The sequence below is a fragment of the Cricetulus griseus genome, chromosome 8 (genome assembly GCF_003668045.3).
Source record: "Cricetulus griseus strain 17A/GY chromosome 8, alternate assembly CriGri-PICRH-1.0, whole genome shotgun sequence".
NCBI classification, from domain to species: Eukaryota; Metazoa; Chordata; class Mammalia; order Rodentia; family Cricetidae; genus Cricetulus; species Cricetulus griseus.
The window spans coordinates 60678801-60699399 of NC_048601.1; the positions used below are offsets into that span (position 1 = coordinate 60678801).

Sequence of the window (20599 nt, forward strand, 5' to 3'; positions counted from 1 at the left end):
CAGACCACCAACACTCTGTCGAACTCTAGATAGAGTCCCAATTCCTAAAAAATGTACATTTGCCTCTCTAAGAGGCCATTTCTGAGGCCAAGACTTTTTGGTAATAATTGTCACATCTGCCCCAGTAACAACTAAGCCAGTAATAACATTATTATTAATTTTCACTTTCAACTGAGGTCTTTTATCATTAGTAGAAGTTTGCCAAAATATGCATTTCTCATTTTGTCCATTCACATTTGATTCTTCATCACTATTCAAACTACCATCTAGAGCAGTATTATTTTTCACAATAGGCAAAGAACTATCCATTCATCCTGTGAGAGATTGTCTTCCACTGCTACTGCAAATGACCAGACCTTTCTCGATGTGGGGGCCTTCTTGAGGTCCCCCTTGGGGTTTCCTGGCCTTAACGGGTTTCCTTGCATGTCCCTGGTCGATTTACATTCAATGGTCCAGTGCCTGTCCTTACCATATCTTCAACACAATCCAGAAGAAATTGGCCTTCTGTATGAGGCATTGTTAGAATTTGTTTGTCTACAATTTCTCTTGATATGTCCCATTTTACCACAGCTGAAACATCTAGGTTCCTGGCACCTTTGTGGTCTCCTGGGGAAGGCTCTTCCTACCCAAGGTCTGGTTCATAGTAATAGTAACCTCTATTCTCTTGGTACCTATGTTGACCTCTGTAAGGTGTTTCTCTTTCCCAAGCCCTTGTGTCCTCATTTCTAGAACTTTAAATCTCTGTTGCCTATTAAAACCTTTTGAGATATCTTCTCCTACCCAAACTCCAGTATTTTGCATGTTATAGTCAATGTTGGCTGTACACAAAACTCATTTTTCTAGAGGAACTGATCTGATCTTTAAAGGCAAAAGTACTCTTTTGCATATTGTGTTTGCATTTTCATAAGCTATTTTATATATAATTGATTTCTTGTTTCCGAATCTATTACCTGTAATTCTACTGCCCTAGTTAACCTTTGTAAGAAGTCCTGGAACTGTTCTGTAGGTCCCTGTTCTATTCTGGTATAAGCATCTAGGCATTCTCCTGGTTCATGAACCTTATCCCAGGTGTTTAATGCTGCTTTCCTCCAAGGGACTGTATATGGTCATCATATTCAGCCTGAGCCTGTGGGTTAGCATAAATACCCTCACCAAGAATCTTATCTAGTGGCCTTCAAAACCTTCCTTTATTACTTGATGATCAAGGAGCTTTGCCCCTTCATTGACCAATGCCTTCCACTGGATTTGTCATGAATTCTCAAGTACAGATGCTACCAGTCTTTCCCAATCTGTGGGCATCACCCTGTTAAAGGTTGCCCATGAATGTAATAGCTGTTTTACATATGGGATAAGGAGACCATATGAGACAACTGATTCTTTAATATTCTTAAGATCCTTCAGCTGTATAGGTTGCCATACAGAAGCCATCTGTCCCTGAGGGTGTTTCTTAGAAGCTGGCTTTTCTACCATGTTAGCTGGGTAGATCCACAGGCTCTCCCAAATGGGGACTAGGTTTACAATATCCCACTTCTGACAACCAGATAATGTGGGAAATTAGCAACTTGGAGCCAGGTAAAAATACAAGGGAATTTAATAGGGAAAATCCTTACTTACAGAGCAACCTAGCCAGCTGGCAGGGCAGCAGTCTGTACAGCAAGCCAAAGATGAAAACGAAAGCAGCCTGACCATATAGCGTCCCTCACTCTATGTCACCCTGACCACGCCCTCCCAGGCGTGGTGAGGCCCACCTGTAGCAAGACCCTAAGCAGGCGTGGCTGTAGCATCCCCTACACCCCTGGGTATCCACATGGGCATCCTGAGTTCCTGATCTGCTCAGTGGAAGTGAATGTGGGTCAGAGTTCACTATCACCAACATCAGTGTCCATGTTGAAGACCTGGAGGATTATTACTTTTTAGCAGCATTACAGCTCTCCTCTCACAGTGATTCACTCTCTGACACAAAACTCCTCTCTGATTTTCACCAGCTGCCTGAACCACACACATCTCTGCACATTTTCTTCATTTGTGTCTGCCACATTGTTGAGTAACATTGTCAAATCCTGCATGTTATGTATAAGCACAGTGCTTCTGAGATTCATGAATCACAATGTAGTTAAGTTCTCTGTGTAAACTGCTATTTGTTTTTAATAATTTCCCACAGAATCTAGCTTGTATAAAAGAATTTCTTCATTTTGTAGTTCTGGAATCTGGAAGTCCAACACAGGAATCGATTGCCTGAAGTTAAGATTTTTGGCAGGTTTCATCCAGTACTGTTCGAAGCAGAAATAGGCACCCACAGCTAAGCACTGAACCATACTCCTGGAATCCAGTTGTGGAGAGGGAGGAGGGATGAACAAAGGAGTCAAGACATTGCTGCAGAAACCAGAAGAAACAGTTGACCTACTTAGTGAGAGCATGGAGACCACAGTCATAAAGCTGGGGAAACCGCATTGGACTGATCCAGGCCCTCTGGATGTGGGTGCCAGATAGAAGGCCAAGACAGTTTATGGGACCTCTAACCGTGGAGCTAGCCTTTAACTGTAGAGCACAAATGGACTTTGGGAGCCCCTTCCTAATGGAGAGATACCATTGCAGCCCAGATACAGCAAGGAGGGCCTATGCACTCCCCCCAAATGATATGACAGACTTTGAAGGTCCCTGATGGAGGGCCTCACCATCCCTGGGGATGAGTTGGGGGGGCTGATGGGGAACTTGGGAGGATGGGAGGGGGAAGGAATGAGGGCATGGATATGTAAATATGAGTAGTAATAAAATAATATAAATAAAATTTTGGCAGCTGACAATTACATATCAGTGCTTTAAGATTAATTATTGTTTATGTTATGTTCCTGGGTGTTCTACATTTGTGTATGTCTTGCACCTTTTTTATACAGTGTCCACACAAGACAGAAGAGGGCACTGGTTACCCTGGAAATGGAGTTAGAAATAATAGTGAAATGCCATTTGAGTGCCAGGAATTGATCCTGGGTACTATGAAGAGCAACCAGTGCTCTTAACTGCTGAGACATCACTCCATCCCCTCCATGTCTATGTGGAGGCTCAGAAAGCCACTGTACCTCTTGTTTTTGTTTTTATGCTCTATTGAGCTCTTCAATCTCACCATTGTATTTTCCTTCATTCTATTTTTTGTTTTATAATTTTTTTCTGCAACATATTGTCTGAAAAGTATTTAAATTCCTTTCAAATATAACACTCATTTTGAAAATGATTCACTAATTTCCCCTTTTTTAACATAACATTTTTTTTTATTTGAAAGTTCTTTACAGTAAAGTTTTATGTATAAAAAACTAGATATTAAGGTAAATATAGTAAAAAAACAATAGGAAAAAGGACAAACAACTCATGTCATTCTAAAATACCTGTGACAACAGATACACATAAAATATAAAGGATGAACATTTGTTTAATGACAAGTGTTGACAAGATCTATTATAGTTATAATCATAAGCTGCTGTTGAGAATGGAAAGTGATACAACTCTGGTCAACAGTTTGTAGTTTCTTGAGTTAAACATTGTCTCATCACATGAGTATCTGTGTATTCAGCCAAAGAAATGATTTCAGGAAGCATGCCACTGTACATACATATATAAAAATAACATGTTACACCATAAATACACAGCATTCTTATTTGTCAAATGTACTTTAATGAATTTGGAAACAAAAATATATGTGTGCTTCCAGAACTCTATGCAAATTTTCCTACTGGCTTTATTTAATTTCCCTGAAACTAAATCTCATAAATTCCATCAATAACATGAAATAAAATGTCTTATATGCATTCCCAATAATGAAATATTAAACATGTCACAATATGGAAGAATGATTGAAAATATTATAAATGAATGAAACCAGACACAAAAGCCCACATCATATGATACAACTTATATTAATTTCGAGAAAGGGTCAACCTATTGGAACCAAATGTAAATTAGTAGTGGCTTGTAACTATTAATGAGAAAACTAACTGAAAAATAGCATGACTGAATCTGGGGGTGATAGAAGCCTTCTGTATCTCATATATAGTGTTATTAAACAGATGCATATATTTGCCAAAATCCATTAACTGGATAGGCGTGGTGCAGTCCTTTAATACAAGCACTCTGGAGGCAAAGGCAGGTGGAACTCTGATTCATGGCCAGACTGGTCTATATAATGAATTCCATGCTGGTTGGAGCTACATGGTGTGATCTTGTCCCCAAAACAAAAACCAAAACCAAATCATTAACTAAGATTTTCAAATAAATTAATTTCATTTTGGTAAATTATATAGCCAATAAAAGGTATTTTAAGCCAGCTTTATTTGTAGAAAGTTAGAAATTTTGGGGAATATGACTTATTAGAAAGTAAGAAGTAGTCATGGCCTTTCTTGAGTCTGGGATTCAAAGTTTGCATTTCGAACCTGTTATAAGGAAAGATCATAAGTACAGTTAACCGTGTTTTCTCACCTGTGGGGGATATTAAGCAGGGAGCAGTTTACTTGCTACCTTATGAGGTGTCAATCTCTTCATTTGCCCTCTTCTTACCCTTTCCCCCTTTCCACATCCTACTTGGTTCCTTCTTCTCTGTTTTAGCTTCTACTTTGCTTTCTCCTCCCAGTTTCTCCTAAAAACTCATATACACATGGGAATTTCTATATTAGTAAATTTTAGGGTCTACATATTAGGCTGAAGCTATGATACATTCTTAAAAATCATTTCTGCTTCCTTTCCTTCTTTTATGGGCCATATTCTTCTGTGTGGAGACTGAGAAACCTGACTCTGTCCCTATGATGCATCTAACTCTGTGTCATCATATTATATTTTGCATTCCTTATGTCTTACAATATTTCTTTTAGAAATTTGCAATTGTGGAAATGAAAGCAATATTCTCCAATGGAAATATTATTGTATTTAATCCCACCTATGCATTTATTAAAAACTATTTGATCACTTACTATATAATAGAGAGCTTCTCTTATAGACTACAAACTATAGCCACAAAACCAAGTATTTCAGAGGTTGTTAGAGCAGGAATCAGCCTGTCTTAGTGTGCTATTATTGTGAAGAGATGTAATGACCAAGACATTTCATATAAAAGAGGGTATTCAATTGGGGCTTGCTTATAGTTTCAGAGGATTAGTCTATTATTTTCATGGGAGAGAGAGAGAGAGAGAGAGAGAGAGAGAGAGAGAGAGAGAGGAAGAAGAAGAATGAGGAAGAGGAGGAAAGAGGAAAGAGAGGAGAGAAGAGGGCAATCGATTTACTCCCATGGCACCTGCCTTCTTATACCATTCCGCTTCTTGCCTTTTATCACCTCTGGATAAGGTCATTTATCATGGGCCATCAATGTATTAAGCTAATGATTAGGTTGCAAACTCCATGATCCAATCATTTCCCAGTGACTGGATACACCAGGTAAAAACCAAGACTTTCATACACAAATCTTTGGGAAGAAAATTTATAGACAATCCACAATTAAATGTATTTAAGCATGGCATTTAGGACTTAAATGTGATTGGGAGACTTAAATATCTGAATTAGTGTCTAACATAAACTCTAAAAGAAATGAAAAATAACCACACACACCCATAATAACATAGCAATATGAACTTTGGTGATTTTCTGTATGGAAGTCACCATTTGAATTGGGCACCTGAAACATCTGGATCAATTCATCCAATATGTAGGCAGCAATGAAGTACATGTCTGTTTGGATTGTCCTCCATAATTTCCTGGTCCTTAGACAAAACTGTCCAGTATTGTCTGCTGATCATTGAACATGGATCTGAATACAGAAAGGATAGAACATAACCTTCTTCAGTGCTTTTATTTCTTTTTTCCTGTCTTTTATTTAAATTACAACATCATTGTACATATCAATGCTAGTTCCCTCTCCCTTCCATCTTCCCATGCCCCCCTACTAACACCCTATCCTTCCCCTATCCACTCCCAGAGAGAGTGAGGCCTTCCATGGGGGAAATCATCAAATCTATCATATCATTTGGGGCAGGGCCTAGGCCCTGTTCCATGTATCTAAACTGAGAGAGTATCCATCCTTGGGGGAATATGCTCCCAAGGACCATTTGTGCACTAGGGATAAATACTGTTTCCAATACAGGCGTCCCATAGACTGTTCAGAACTCCTAACTGTCACCCATAATCAGGGCGCCTGGTTCAGTTCAATGCTGCTTCCTCAGGTGTCTGACTGGGTCCATGAGCTCCCACTTGCTCAGGTCAGCTGTTTCTGTGTGGTCTCTCCAGCATGGTCTTGACCCCTTTACTAATCACCCCTTACTCTCTACAACTGGATACCAGGAGTTCAGCTCAATGCTTAGTTATGGATCTCTGTTTCTGCTCCCGTCAGCTACTGGATGAGGAAACAGTCTCTTCCACACACAGCAGGACTGATGCATATAAGAACTAACAGACTGTGGCAGCATGCACAGCTCCAGCACAGGTCTAAGATAGATGGGTCCCAATGGTGAGTAGGGGAAACGGACATGAGCTCTAACACCAATGAAACTATTTCCAAGTGCCATCCACTTGCAAAGTGAAAATTATTTCTCTTCAACAGAGTCATTGTGGTTACAAACCATGCTTAAGTTCAGGCCCCATGCCCAGTATATGGCTAACACAAAATGAACTCTGTGGTTTTTTTATTTTTTGCTCAATTTGATTTGTTTTGGCGTTTACTACATTACTGATGTTACTTATATAATATGGTTTCCAATTTTGTGTTTTATGGTGTCTACCTGTGAGGAGTGTGTGTGTGTGTGTGTGTGTGTGTGTGTGTGTGTGTGTGTTTATCTTGCTTTGTTTTTCTTAAATATAGTTTTTTTTCTTTTTATTTGCCATTCATTTTTTCTAAAGAGAAAGAGAAAGAAGACATGAGGTGGAAAGGAATGGAGGAATTGGGAGGAGATGAAGAAGGGGAAACCATAATTAGAATATAGTTTATGAAAAATTTTATTTTCAATAAAAATAAGCAACTTTAACTTCACAATCATGAGGTATGTATACATACAACATAAACACAGGTATATCATATGTATACTCAAACATTCTTTTAAAAGACTCAACAAAATTTTATTTTCACTCTATAAATATCCTCCTGTGTATTGCCACATGAGTGTGTGTTACTACATGGGCCGAAAGAAGGGACTGAGTCCTAGTGGATTTGTGTTGGAAACCTTTAATCTGATATCTTTCAGTGATTACTCATGCTCTCTGTGATGGTATTTTTGACTCTTGATCGACACCAGCCACTTTCACACAAACTGCCCAGTCATTTGCCTTGTATTTGCTGACTGCTTTGCATGGGCCCCTCCAGTCCAGCCCAGCTGTTCAGAATTTATAAACCAGGCCTTTGCAGTGAGAACTGAGTTGCATCAGACAGGCAAGATGGAGTCACAGACCCAAGTTCTCATGTCCCTGCTGCTCTGGGTGTCTGGTGAGAAATTAAATAATATTACAATCATTTCAAAATCACTTCTTTGAATATAAGAATTTGATAATGTTTGCTAGGGCATATTTCTTACATAATGATGCTTTGACAGTATAACATTACAAGGACATTAAGAGACAAATCAACTGTCATAACATGTGTTTGTGTATCTGCGTATGTTCATTGTCCTTTCATGATTTCAGGTATCTGTGGGGACATCATGATGACACAGTCTCCATCGCCAGTGGCTGTGTCAGAGGGAGAGAGGGTTTCTATCAACTGTAAGGCCAGCCAGAATCTGTTTGGCAGCAATACCAAGAAGAACCACTTAGCCTGGTACCAGCAGAAAGCAGGGAAGTCTCCTAAACTGCTTATCTACTGGGGATCCACACGGCATACTGGGGTCCCTGATCGCTTCATAGGCAGTGGATCTGAGACTGATTTCACTCTCACCATCAGCAGTGTCCAGGCTGAAGACATGGGGAATTATTACTGTATGCAGTTTTATAATACTCCTCCCACAGTGCTTCAGTCTCCAACAAAAACCTCCTCTGAGAGTTTCACCAGCTGCTCGCACCACACACAGACATGGACCTGCACAGTTCCCTCTTCTGCCTGAGTGACTGGGCACTCATGCAAACACTTGCCAAGCCCAGCAAAAATGATGGATTCAATGTCTCTTCTGTCTTTCAATAGGAAAAAAACATATATATGAATATGCAGAAAAGAACCCAGTATTGTCTTTCCATTCCTGCGATAATAATTTACCACAAATTCTATTGTTTAAATATTAGAGATTTATCTTTTTATGGTTATGGAGTTGTGGTATTCAACAAATGGGCTGAAGTGATGTAGAAAAACTGTATTTCAGGTTGAAGGCTCTAGGAAATGATGTTTCTTGGTTTTTCTAGCTTCTAGAGGACTTTCTTACTTCTTGACTGCTGAATATTTCTTAGTATATTCTTTTATTTATTAGTTCAAATTAGGAAGAAGCTTGTTTCACATGTCAATCCCTTCTCACTCTCCCTCCCCTCACCCTATCCCTCCTCCCCTACCCAGTATTTTCTTTTTTTCGTAAATTCTTTTACTTTTAAATTACATTTTAGTTAATTACATTTTGGTGCAGTCATATATGTGTGTGTACATGTAAGTAGTTGGACAAGTGCAGTCAGATGACAACTTGAACTTGATATTTTCCTTTTCATGTGAGTTCTGGGATCAAGTTCATGTCTGATATCAAAGTTTGTGGCAAATATCTTTGTCTTCCAAGCAATTTTGCTTCACATTAAATTTCTTTGCTAATGTATAGTCATTGCATACAAATGTCATAAAAGTATGTCATGTATTTTGAGCTCATCCACTAACCATCCTCATTTCTCCTTCCTTTCCTCAGTTATATATTTTTTTGCTGTAATCTCTCTTCTATTTTATCACACATACATATATACATAGATACAACATACATATACACATGTGTATACACATAACAAACATATCCACATATACAAATACATACATACACATAAAAATCATGCACACACTCATGCATATACACAACTCATGTATATATACAAACTTAACACACAACACATTTAGGATCCACAAAGGAAAGAAAATGTGGTATTTGTTGCCCCTATTTCTAGGGTCACCTCTCCTGAAAACCTCTTATCTGATTTTCATCTGTGGAGACTGAGAAACCTCTTTCCACTCTAATGTTTGATATAATTTTGTGGTAGCATATGCTACTCTCCAGTCTTTATATCACATGCCAATTAACAGAATTTAGTGTTTTTGAAAGGCAATAATTTGTGCTCCCATATAAACAATATATAGAAAATCTCATCCATGTTTTCATTATTGAACACCTATTATGGAGCTAGAGCAGGGAAAATGTTTGCTAGAGACTAAAGAAAATTGCTGGGGATTTCCAAACACCTTAAAGCTGTCTGCTTAGGAATCAGTGTGTCCAAACTTTCATGACGGGGTTGTGCCTAGAAAGACAGCTATGACAGTTCTTTCACAGGAAAATCTTGATGTTAACTGTGATGAGTTTAACATTTTCTTCACTGTGACAAAACGTGTGAGGAAAACAACTTAAAGAATAACGAGTTACTTGGCTCCTAGTTTCTTTTAGAGCAAGGTAAGATAGATCATTGCTGTGGACACAAATGAGGTTGAATATCATGGGAGAGACCATGACAGGGGGTAGATATTTACCTCATGGCAGTTGATAAGCAAATTGAGGTAGGATGAAGCCAGGGAGTTGACATAGTCTTTAGAAGCATTCCCCTAGTTTCTCAATTAGCACTGAGCTCTACTTTCCACTACCTGCCGATAATGCCATTTAATTATGAATAGCAATGGATGAGTCCAGTGATTGAGTCAGAGCATGATCCACTCACTTTCAATGGTTCAGGATCAAATATGTCACTTAGGAGCCTTTGGAGTGACAATTCAGTAAGAAACCACAATACCAAAAAAAAAAAAATGATGGTGGAATGATGTGTAAGCAGATTCAGGATTGGAATATAGGTAGAAGTGAAGAATAAGGATAGCCAACATGAGTTATAAAAGAGATGAACAACATGCTATATGCTTGCTTTGGCAGCACATATACTAAAATTGGAACGATGCCAAGATTAGCATGGCTCCTGTGCAAGGATGACATCCAAATTTGTGAAGCATTCCATATTTTTATAGTTCATATAAGTGACCTGAAAAACTCTACCAGGGAACTACTACAGCTGACAAACACCTTCAGGAAATTGGCAGGATACAAAATCAACTCAAAAAAATTAGTAGTCCCACTATATACAAAAGATAAATGCACTGAGAAAGAAGTCAGAGAAATATCACTCTTTACAATAGCAACCTAAATGCCCTTCAACTGAAGAATTGATTAAGAAAAGGTGGTACATTTACACAATGTACATTACACAATTTTCCACTACTCAGTGGAAAAAAACAATGAAATCTTGAAATTTGCAGGCAAATGGATGGAACTGGAAGAAACCATCTTGAGTGAGGTAAATCGATCACAAAAAGATAAACATGGTATGTACTCACTCATTTTTGAACTTTGGACACAGCAAAGGATCAGTGGTCTACAATCCACACTGCCAGAGGAGCTAGGAAACAAGAATGACCCTAAGAGAAGATTGCATAATCCCTCAAAAAAGGGGGATGGGGACAAGAACCCCTGACCAAAGTGGGAGCCTGGGGGCAGGGAGAGGAAGGAGAGCCTTCATTCTGTTGCTGTTTGAAGCAGAAACAGACATCCACAGCTAAGCATTGAATCATTCAGTTGTGGAGAGGGAGGAGGGATGAGCAAAGGAGTCAAGACAGGGCCGGAGAGAAACAGTGGACCTGACCTACTGATAACATGGAGACCTTTATCATAAAGCTGGGGAAACAGCATTGAACCAAATCAAGCTCTCTAAATGTGGGTGCCAACTAGGAGGTCAAGACAGTCTATGGGACCTCTAACAGTGGAGCCAGTCTTTATCCCTAGAGCACAATGGACTTTGGGAACCAATTCCCTATGGAGGATACTATTGCAGCCCATCTACAGCAAGGAGGACCTTAGCCCTCCCCCAAATGATATGACAGACTTTGAAGGTCCCTGTTGGGGGGCCTCACTATCCCTTGGGTGGAGTTGGGTGGTGGGTTCAGTTGGGTTATTGAAGAACATGGAAGGAAAGGATGGCAAGGGAATGGTTGAGATGATATGTAAATATGAGTAGTAATTAAAGAACATATATATATATATATATATATATATATATATATATATATATATCCTATTACAATACAGTATCCCTAAAATAGGGTTGGGACAAACTTAAAAATATGAGACTAGTCTTAAAAGAATTAATTATAGCTATGTGGTGGTGGCACATGCCTTTTTATCCCAGCTCCAGAGAGGCAGATGCAGGTGGATCTCTGTGAGTTCAAGACCAGCCTGGTCTACAAGAGCTAGTTCCAGGACAGCCTCCAAAAAGCCACAGAGAAAACCTGTCTCAAAAAAAACCAAAAAAAAAGAAAAAAGATTCCATACCCCATGACAGTTAATAGCATGATGTGAAGTAATAAATAATATTATCTATTTATCGATTGATTAGTTGATTGATTGATTGATTTTTTGAGACAGGATTTCTTTGTATAACAGGTCTGGCTGTTCTGGAACTCACTCTGTAGACCAGGCTGGCCTTGAACTCACAGAGATCAACCAGCCTCTGCCTCTCTAGTGCTGGGATTAAAAGTGTGTGCCACCACTGCCCAGCTGTGAAGTAATATTCTTCATGTCTTAAAATCAGCTTATTCCTTCACAAAAACATTTACAATGCACCACCTAGTGTATTATATTTCAGTCTATATTAAACATTTTGTGGTTTTTAGTAACTTGGAGAAGCAAGATACTGGTACATATACAGAAGAACTCAGAGAACTGCCTGTCTCTGCCTCCTGAGTGTTGTAATTAAAATCCTGTGCCAACACCACCTGGCAAGCTTTCTTATGAATCCTCAAAACTATGCTTTCTAATGAATTAGCAGCTATGCACGAATGATTCAAACCATATGCGATGGCTCTCACAATTTGGAGGATACTATTTTAATAACACAAACATGATTAACTTTCACATAGAGATTTCTCTTGAGAAAAACAATTCAATTTTGGCATACAAAAGAATATTGATATTTGTGCTCACTTTACGTAAAATTAATTCCAGTAAACTGAAACTGAAGGAAAGGAAGAGACAAAGGAATGGACATTTTGGAAAAAAACAAAACAAGAAAAACACAGATTAGAAACTCAGTTTATGTTATGGTGAATGACTTAAAATTTATTTGAACTTCTTTCCAGATGTTTTGGCTCCATTAAATCTCTTAGGTGTCTGATGTCTAATAAATTTTATTTGAAAACTGTGAAATAGAAAAAAAGAAACGTTTTATAAAAAGTTTCCAGAATAAACAACTTTTTAAAGTTTTTTGAAAGCCTCACATATTCCGTATAAAAAGTACCAGTCGCATTCATTTAAGATGATGCATGTCCAAAGAACAAAGCATGTCGTGAGTCTGTTTCAAGTGCATAGAACCCATTCCTGAGTGCTTACCATGTCTTCTCAAGAATCTGGAAGGGATGGGGTTGGGAGAGAAAAATACAGAAATCTGTATGAAACCTTGAGATGGTTTTTAGCACACAGTTATTCAAAATCCTATGAGCTATTACATAAACTTGATTTTATTTATTTATTTATTTATTTATTTATTTATTTATTTATTTATAAACAGGATCTCTCCTTGTAACTCTGGCTGTCTTCAAACTTACTCTGTAGATCAGTCTATCCTCAAAGTTACAGAGATCTTAGATCCAAGATCCATCTGCCTTCACCTCCCAGGTGCAGGAATTAAAGGTGTGTGCCTCCACCACCTGGCTGATAAATTTGATTCTTTAGACATGTTTAATTAGCTTTAGGATCATCTATTTGAATATTGATGTAAGGCTATGACAGTGCAAAAGTCTTTGAGTTCTGAGTGAAACATAAATTTTGTTCCATTATAGTGGACACAGGGTTTCTTCTTGGAGTGATGAAAATATTATGGGACTAGTAGTCACTCAATTATAAACTTTAATGGTAAATTTTACTCAGTTTAAGTTATTCTGATCTCAAAATCTGGTGCCCTTTTGTAGGTTTGTATCTAATATGGGCACATCATTTTCACAATCCTTAGGATGTCTGTCTTTCTACTCTAAAATGATGGGATTGAACAAAGCAAATATTCTTTGGAACTGTATTAAAATTCTTTAATAAATGATAGAAATCAATTTAGTTAATGGCAATTAAAATCCTTTGAAAATTGACACAAAGAACTTATATTCTGTGTCATGTTTTGTTAAACATTTGCTTCCTTTTTATATGTGTAATAGTTATGATGTAAATACTTTTCCACCACAGGTTGCAGTAAAAATGTTAGAAACCAAGTTAAAAAAAGAAAACATGCTATACCTTAGAATAAGATAACAATTTGAACATTTTTGACTCACATCAAAGGAAGTGCTTATCTTGGGAGCTTGAAATGTTGGTATCCTTAACCATGGGTGCAGGCAATTGTGAGTTTAGATCCATTTAGATTGTTATTGGTTCACTCCTGTCCTTGTTCAGAGTTCCTCCAGTGTTTATTGAACACATCCTAGAAGCCATAAGGGGCATATTGTGGTTAGATGGAGAAAACCTAAATGGGGTCTCCTTCTTTTCAAATCCAATGGCAGAGACATTCTTATGAGTATTTCTGATTTTCTTGAACTCTTCCCACATACCCTTCTTGGTCTTTTTAAAATTCTTTGAATTGTTGTTACATATATGCACATATGTATGCATATATAAATATATTCCTAAATATATAAATATATCCTACTCCATTCATTTAAAAAGAATTGGATGTATACATTTTCAGGCTTAGCCATTTGGCATTGGATAACCAATAGTTTACTCTTTCATGGGAAGACTATTTCTAATCTCAGAATGCCTTAGTTACCTGTAGTTCTATGTCTAGGGTTGATGCCTTTTGAGCTTTCTCCCTTCCACATTAGTGTCCTCTAGTGTCATTCTTGTTCAGTTCATGTTTAGTCAGGTATGTTAGTGAGATATCATGTGTGTAGCTTTTGACATTCATAGCAGACACCACCTCACAGAAATAACCCTGTTTTTCTGGTTCATCTAATCTATCCAACTCCTCTTCCTAAATGATCCCAAAGTCTTAGGTGCAGGAGTTATTTTTTGTAGGTGTATCAGCTGTCACTAAACTCCTCAAGTCTTCATTTTGAACAATTGTAGGTTTATGTAATAATCTTCATGTTTCAAAGAGAAGATTCCTTGATGTATGAAAACTCTGCTGATCTCTGCATAGAAGAACAAATAATAAGAATGTAGTCAGTGGTTATGCTGGCTTAGTAAAGTGGTAGTTGGAGGTTCTCCTCCAGGATCTGTAATTTCACTAACCCTAGGTAGTTGGATAGGTTTCTAGTATCAGGCATGCTGCTCCTCTTTTGAACAGGCTTTAATTTTGGTCACAGAGCTATTGGTTACTGTCAAGATATGTGTACAATTATTGTAATTGCAGGGTTATCATTCAGTGGTGGTCATTGTTGAGATTCATAGGCCTTCCTTGTAGCTGGTAAAGATTATTGGTTGATCTCCTGCTTTGGAAGCTTGTATGGTAGCTGAAGCTGGTCCTCATGGAGATTGCATACATGCCATATCCCACTTGAGTCCTCTAGATCCTGTGTCCAAAGTGCAATAGCCACTGACCTTCTTCTACCTCTGAGTGTTGATCAAGGGCAAGCAACAGCAATAGCCTATAATGTTTTGGTAGTCTCTTGAACAACCATGAGCAACAACTCAAGAGAAAGTATTTCATGCCTGATATTTTTATTTTCTTTTTTAGAATAAATTTAAATTAGAAACAATCTTATTTTACATATCCATCCAAGTTCCCTCTCTCTCCCATCCTCCCATACCCATCACCAACCACCCATCTTAACCACTATGCACTCCCTAGGAAGGATGACACTTTACATGAAGGATCATCAAAGTCTACCACATCATTTGGGGCAGGACTTAGGCCCACCCCCCTTGTGTCTAGGCTAAAAGAGTATCCCTCTATGGGGAATGTGCACCCAAAGTCTTTTCATGCTCCATGGATTAACACTGCTTCTACTGCCTGAGGTCCTACAGATTGCCCAGACCTCCTGTCTGGTTCGGTCCTATGCTGATTTCCCAGCTTTCAGACTGGGGGTCTGTGATCTCCCATTTTTTCACTTGTTTTGATCCCTTCGTTCATCACTCCTCCCTTTCTACAACTGGATTTTAGGAGTTTGGCTCAGTGCTTCACTGTGATTCTCTGCTTCTGTTTCCATCAGCTACTGGATACAGGCTCTAGGATGGCATTTAAGGTAGTCATTGTTCTCATTATAGTGGAAGAGCATTTAAAGTAGTCTCTCTACTATTGCTTAGAATCTTTGTTTGGGTCATCCTTGTTAATTTCTGGAAATTTCCCCAGTTCCAAATTTCTATTTAAACCTCTAATGGCTCCCTCTAGTATGGTATATATCTTTTCTTGCTCTCCTCTATTCATCTCCCAATTCAATATTCCTGATTCCTCATGTTCTCCTCTGCCCTCCTCTTCTCACCTCTTCTTTCTCCTATATCCCTTCTCCTTCCTTCCACCTTCCCATTTTTTCAGGAGATCTTATTCCTTTTCCCTTCTCCCAGGCACCCTGCATATCTCTCTTAGGGTCTTTGTTGTTTCCTAGCTTCTTTGGATTGTGGATTGTAGGCTGGTAAGTTGTTAAGTCTTTGCTCATTATCTAATATCCATATATGAGGGAGTAAATACCATATTTGTCTTTCTGTAACTGGGTTAACCCAGTCAGGATGTTTTCTTCTAGTTCCATCCATTTGCCTGTGAATTTGAAGATTTCTTCATTTTTTCTTTTCTGCTGAATAATACTCCATTGTGCAAATGTAGCACATTTTCTTTATCCATTCTTCAGTTGAGGGTCATCTAGGTTGCTTCCATGTTTTGACTATGGCAAATATTGATGCTATGAACATGGTTGAACAGATGTCCTTGTAGTATGAATGTGCATCCTTTGGGTATCTTCCTAAGAGTAGAATTGCTGGATTTTGACATAGGCTGATTCCCTATTTTTCCTGAGAAACCACCATACTGATTTAAATGTTGCCACACAAGTTTGCACTCCCACCAACAATGGAGGAACATTCTCCTTTCTCCACATCATTTCCAGCATAAACTGCCATTGGTGTTTTTTATTTTTGCCATTCAGGCATGCATAAGATGGTATCTCAGAGGTGTTTTGATTTCCCTGATGGCTAAGGATGTTGAACACTTTCATAAGTGTCTTTCAGCTATTTTAGATTCCTCTATTGAGAATTCTTTATTTAGATATGAACCCCACTTCTTAATTGGATTAGTTGGTGTTTTGGTAACTAGCTTCTTTAGTTCATTGTATATTTTGGAAACCATCCCTCTATCAGATACAGGGTTGGTGAATATCTTTCCCTAGTCCGTGGGCTGCCATTTTGTCTTGTTGACAATGTCCTTTGCCTTACAAACCCTTCTCAATTTCAGGAGGTCTGATTTATTAATTGTAGATCTCAGTGTCTATGCTACTGGTGTTATGTTCGTCGAGATGTCTCCAGTACCAAGTCGTTCCAGGATACCACCAACCTTTTCTTCTAAGAGGTTCAGTGTGGCTGGATTTATGGAGAGGTCTTTGATCCACCTGGACTTAAGTTTTGTGCATGACAATACATATGGATGTGTCTGCAGCCTCCTCAGGCCAGCATCCAGTTATGCCAGCACCATTTGTTGAGGATGCTTTCTTTTTTCCATTGTACAACGTTAGCTTCTTTGTCAAAAATCAGGTGTTTGTAGGTTTGTTGGCTAATATCAGGGTTTTCAATTCGAGTTCATTGGTCTGTCTTTCTATTTTGTGCACAAACCAAGCTGTTTTCAGGAGTATAACTCAATAATACAGATTGAAGTCAGGGATGGTAATTCCTCTGGAAATTCATTTACTGTACAGGGTTGTTTTGGCTATCCTGGGTTTTTGAAAATTGAACATTGTTCTTTCAAGGTCTCAGAAGGATTGTGCTGGATTTTTTATGGAGATTGCATTGAATCTGTAGATTGCTTTTGACAAGATTTCCATTTTTTAGTATGTTGATCCTACCTATGCAAGAACATGGCGATCCTTCCATTTTCTGGTATCTTCTTAAGTTTCTTTCTTTAAAGGCTGAAAGTTCTTGTCATACAGGACTTTCATTTGTTTGGTTAGCATTAAACCAATGTATTTTATGTTTTTAGTGGCAATTGTAAAGGGTCCTGTTTCTCTGATTTTGTCCTCAGTGTATTTATCATTTGTACATTGTAGGTCTACAGATTTTTTGAGTTAATCTTGTATCCTGCCACTTTGCTGAAGGTGTTTATCAACTGTAGGACTTCCCTGGGAGAGTTTTTTTGTGCCTCTTATGTAAAGTATCATATCATCTGTAAATAGTGAAAGTTTGACTTCTTCCTTTCCATTGTGTATCCCAAACATACAGAATAAAGAAAGAATGTTAAGAGGAGCTAAAGAAAAAGGTCAAGTAACATATAAGGGCAAAGCTACCAGAAATACACCTGACATTTCCATGAAAACAATTGAAACCAGAAGGTCCTGGATAGATGTTCTAAGAGACCACAGATGCCAGCCCAGACTACTATACCCAGCAAAGCTTTCAATCACTATAGATGGAGAAAACAAGATTTATTTCCATGACAAAACCAGATTTATAAAATACGTACCTACAAATCTAGAACATTCTGGAAGAAAAACTACAACCTAAGGAAATTAACTACAACCAGAAAAAGAGGCAATAGATCATCCCAATATACCAACAGCCAAAGACAAAAGGAGCAAAATTCCACACACAATTCCACCACCACCAACAAATGCAAAACAAACAACAATGAACAATCACTGGTCATTAATATGCCTCAATATTAACAGTTTTAACTAGCCCAAAAAGACACAGGGTAGCAGAATGGATACAAAGACAGAATCTATCCTTGTGCTGCATACAAGAAACACATCTTAACTTCAAAGACAGAAATTATCTCAGAGTTAAGGACGCAGAAAAGATTTTACAATCAAATGGACTCAAGAAGCAAGAGGGGTAGCAACCCTAATAATAAACAAATTAGACGTTAAACTAAAACAATCAAAGAGATGAAAAAGGTCATTTCATACTCATCACAAAAAATCTATCAGTAGGAAATCTCAATTGTGAAGATCTATGCCCCAAATAAAAAGGAACCCATATTCGTAAAAGAAGCATTACTAAAACTCATATCATACATAAAATCTCTCACACTTATAGTGTGTGACTTTCCCAACCTATTGTCATGACTAGATAACACCACCAGAAAGAAACTTAACAAAGAAACTAATAGAAGTTATGACCCAATTGGGTTTAACAGACATCTATAGAACATTCCATCCAAACTCAAAAGAATGTACCTTCTTTTCACCCAACATGCAATCTTCTCTAAAATCGACCACATACTCAGCAACATAGCAAACTTCAACAGATACAAAAAATGGAGCAACCCCCTGGATCTAATTAGATCACTATGCTTTACAGTTAGAATTAAAAAACAACACAAAATGCAGAACACCTACAGACTCATGAAAATTGAATAATGCCCAATTGGACCATTTCTTGGTCAAGGAAGAAATAAAAAATAAATTAAAGACTTCTTAGAGTAAAATGAGAAAGAGAACACAACATACTCAAACTTATGGCACACTTTGAAAGCAGTGCTAAGATGAACATTCATAGATTTAATTGCTCATAGGAAGAAGCTGTAGAATAGTCACACCAGAGAATTAAGAGTACAGCTGAAAGCTCTAGAACACAAAGAAGAAAATGCACTCTGGAGGAGTAGATTCCAGAAATTTATCAAATGGAGGGCTGAAATCATTGAAGTAGAAACCAAGGAAACAATACAAAAAATCAATGAATCAAAGAGTTGGTTCTTTGAGAAAAGCAACAAGATAAACAAACCTTTATCCAAACTTACCAAAGTGCAGAGAGCGAACATGCAAATTAATAAAATAAGAAATGAAAGGGGGGACATAACAACAGACACAGAGGAAATCCAGAGGATCATCAGGTAATACCTTGAAAACCTGTACTCTTGAAAAATTTAAAATCTAAAGGAAATGAACAATTTTCTCGATAGACCAAAATTAGCAAAATTAAACTCAAAACAGATAAGCAATTTAAATAGATCTATAACCCCTAATGAAATAGAAGCAGTCATCAAAATTCTACCAATCCCCCTCCCCCTCCACAAAAAATAAGCCCAGACACAGATGGGATCAATTCAGAATCCTACCAGAAATACAAAGAAGAGCTAATACCAGTATTCCTCAAATTGTTCCACACAATAGCAGCAGAAGGGACATTGCCAAACTCTTTCTATGAGGCTACAATTACTTGGTACACAAGCCACACAAACACACAATGAAAAAAGAACTACAGATCTGTCAGGTACATCGATGCAAAAATATTCAACAAAATACTGGTCAATCGAATCCAAAAACACATCAGAGAAATCATCCACCATGATCAAGTTGGCTTTATCCCAGGGATGTAGGAATGTTTCGACATACAGAAATCCATTAATGTAAACCCCAATATAAACAAACTGAAAAAGAAAAACCCTATGACCATCTTGCTAGATGCTGAAAAACCCTTTGACTAAATCCAATACCCCTTCATGATAAAGGTCTTGGAGAGATCAGGAATAACAGGAACATACCTAAACATGACGTAAGCAATATACAGCAAACCAACAGCCAACATCAAACTAAATGGAGAGAAACTGAAGGCAATTCCTCAAAAATCAGGAACAAGATAAGGCTGTCCACTCTCTCTGTATCTCTTCAATATTGTCCTTGAAATCCTAGCTAGAACAAGACAACAAAAGATCAATGGTATACACATTGGAAAGGAAGAAGTAAAACTTTCATTATTTGCAGATGATATGATATTTTACATAAGTGACCTGAAAAACTCTACCAGCAAACTACTAATGCTGATAAACACCTGAGCAAAGTGTCAAGATACAAGATCAATTAAAAAAAATCAGTAGCCATACTATATACAAATTATAAATGTGCTGAGAATATAGTGAGAAACATCACCCTTTACAATAGGAACTAATAAAATAAAATATCTTGGGGCAACACTAATCAAAAATGAGAAAGACATGTATATAAGAACTTTGACTCTTTAATGAAGGAAATTAAAGAAGATACCAGAAAATGGAAAGATCTCTCATGCTCTTGGATAGGTAGGATCAACATAGTAAAAATGGCAATCTTGCCAAAAGCAATCTAAAGATTCAATGCTATTCCCATCAAAATCCCAACACAATTCTTGGAAGACCTTGAAAGAACAGTGTTCAAGTTCATATGGAAAAACAAAAAACCCAGGAGAGCGAAAACAACCCTGAACAATAAAGGAACTTCCAGAGGAATCACCATCCTTGACTTCAAGCTCTATTATAAAGCCATAGTCCT

The 20599-nt window shown here is 37.8% G+C and overlaps 1 pseudogene and 1 gene segment (V, D, J or C); both read left to right on the forward strand.

Moving 5' to 3' along the window:
* Nucleotides 1–7401: 7401 nt before the first annotated feature.
* On the forward strand, nt 7402–8063 carry LOC113838798. The segment is given in 2 exon segments: nt 7402–7450; nt 7648–8063. Coding segments are annotated over 2 exon segments (465 nt in total).
* A 1977-nt stretch (nt 8064–10040) lies between these two features.
* LOC113831791 lies at nt 10041–10140 on the forward strand (annotated as a pseudogene).
* Nucleotides 10141–20599: the final 10459 nt, after the last annotated feature.